Source organism: Oryza glaberrima, chromosome 7 (assembly GCF_000147395.1).
Source record: "Oryza glaberrima chromosome 7, OglaRS2, whole genome shotgun sequence".
NCBI lineage: Eukaryota > Viridiplantae > Streptophyta > Magnoliopsida > Poales > Poaceae > Oryza > Oryza glaberrima.
In genome coordinates this window covers 821,459-823,493 of record NC_068332.1, presented here as the reverse complement: position 1 = coordinate 823,493, position 2,035 = coordinate 821,459, and the positions used below count along the sequence as shown (strand labels likewise).

Here is a 2,035-nt window from a genome sequence, read left to right as displayed (position 1 = left end):
TCAGACCAGACCAACAAGCGACGACTTCTCACCCTACTAGTAGTAGTCACTACTACATATAGCTGGAGCAGAATGGTCAGAGAGATTTGGACATTTTTCCGTGTGAAAAAAATAACCAAATTACTACCTACATTTTTTATAAAGAAAAAAAAACTATGTTGTTGATTTCTAGACATGATTTTCAACATCAAACTTACTGAAAAACTATACAAGTATCATTTACTTTGTTATGACTTATTTTAGTATTAAAGTTTTATTTTCAAAACATGACTTATAATTTTGTTATATTTGCGCTAAATATTTATTAATAAAAACTGTCTTCAAACGTTATATTTAAAAAATCTACAGCATGATATATTATAAAATAGATGAAAAAGGCAAACAGCCGAGAGCTAGCTATGCAGCAAAATATATATAGATCCGGCCAAAAAGAAAAAAAAAACGATACCATTAAGATAAGGCCGAGGAACACCGTGTTGGAATTATTGGCAACAAGTCCACAAAGTCAACAGTCAAAGCTCATCCTCCCCATGCTGTTGCAGTCTTTGCCACATATATGAAGCCAAGCAGGTCAGTCACGAGCTTCACGTCGCCTCGCCGGAGAAGAAGAAGACATCGCCAACATATACCCCCCCTCCCTACCTAGACTCAGATCAGATCACCTGCTCATCGACGAGCACAAGAGCGATCCATTCCTGGTTTGAATCGAGCTTGGTTTGTTTGGTTGGTTGGTTTCTTGGAGTGGATGATGGCGAGGTGGTGCGTGGGGTGGCCGGCGGCGGCGAGGGGTGGTCGGGATGAGCTGACGTGGCAGGCGGAGCTGACGGCGCACGCGGCGGGGGAGTTCTCCATGGCGGCGGCGCAGGCCAACGCGGTGATGGAGGACCAGGCGCAGGTCATGGCGTCGCCCGGCGCCACGCTCGTCGGCGTCTATGATGGCCATGGCGGCCCCGACGCCTCCCGCTTCCTCCGCTCCCGCCTATTCCCTCTCATCCATGGTGCGTGCGCTCGCCGGCGCGCGGCGGAGCTCGATCTTGTGGTTTGATTTGAATACGTTGGCAAGAATCTTTAGCTGATTTTGTTGGCGCCAAAAATTGATGAGCAGAGTTCGCGGCGGAGCGCGGGGGCGCGGTGGACGCCGACGTGATCCGGAAGGCGTTCCTGGCGGCCGACGAGGAGTACCTCCAGCTGCTGCGGTGGTCGCTGCCGAACATGTCCCGCGCGGCCGCCTCGGGCTCCTGCTGCCTCCTTGGCGCCATCTCCGGCGACACGCTCTACGTCGCCAACGCCGGCGACTCCCGCGCTGTCCTCGGCCGCCGCGCGGCGGCCGGCCAGACCGTCGCCGAGCGGCTCTCCACCGAGCACAACGTGGCCTCGGAGGAGGTCCGGAGAGAGCTCGCCGCGCTCCACCCCGACGACGGCGAGGTCGTGGTCCACGCCCGCGGCGCGTGGAGGGTGAAGGGGATCATCCAGGTGGCGCGCGCCATCGGCGACGTGTACCTCAAGACGCCGGAGTTCAAGCGCGACCCGGCGGTGCAGCGGCTATGCAGCGCCGCCGCCGCCGTCGAGCTGGCGCGGCCGGTGGTCACCGCCGAGCCGTCCATCCACGCCCGGAAGCTCAAGGCGGGCGTCGACCTGTTCGTCGTGTTCGCCTCCGACGGCCTATGGGAGCACCTCTCCGACGAGGCGGCGGTGCAGCTGGTGTCCAAGAGCTCGACGAGGAGAGGCGTGGCGGCGAGGCTGGTGCAGGCAGCGCTCGGGGAGGCGGCGAGGAAGCGGGAGGTGAGGCGCGGCGACCTGCGGCGGATCGAGCGAGGGGTGAGGCGCCACTTCCACGACGACATCACCGCCGTCGTCGTCTTCCTCGACCTCGACGACGACGGCGGCCGCCGCGCGCGCCGCCGTGGCAGGGTCGTCGACTCCAGCAGCAGCAGCTGCAGCAACACGCCGCTCGACGTCTACAGCTTGTACAACTCCACCGCTTGAACAACAATATATTTAATATTTGGGATTTCCCATGTCATGTTGCTTACAA

General features: G+C 57.5%; 1 protein-coding gene across 1 annotated transcript; it reads left to right on the top strand.

The window, feature by feature from the left end:
- Positions 1–397: 397 nt before the first annotated feature.
- LOC127778810 (probable protein phosphatase 2C 61) lies at positions 398–2,035 on the top strand. The gene is made up of 2 exons (XM_052305439.1): positions 398–998; positions 1,106–2,035. The coding sequence occupies exons 1-2, from the start codon at positions 746–748 to the stop codon at positions 1,984–1,986; spliced, it is 1,134 nt and encodes a 377-aa protein (XP_052161399.1). The 5' UTR covers positions 398–745; the 3' UTR covers positions 1,987–2,035.

Bases quoted from the DNA above. Each gene is read 5' to 3' on its own strand.
- LOC127778810 (XM_052305439.1), top strand. From the start codon at position 746: ATGATGGCGAGGTGGTGCGTGGGGTGGCCGGCGGCGGCGAGGGGTGGT. The intron at 999-1,105 runs GTGCGTGCGCTC...ATTGATGAGCAG, and splicing joins CCTATTCCCTCTCATCCATG to AGTTCGCGGCGGAGCGCGGG.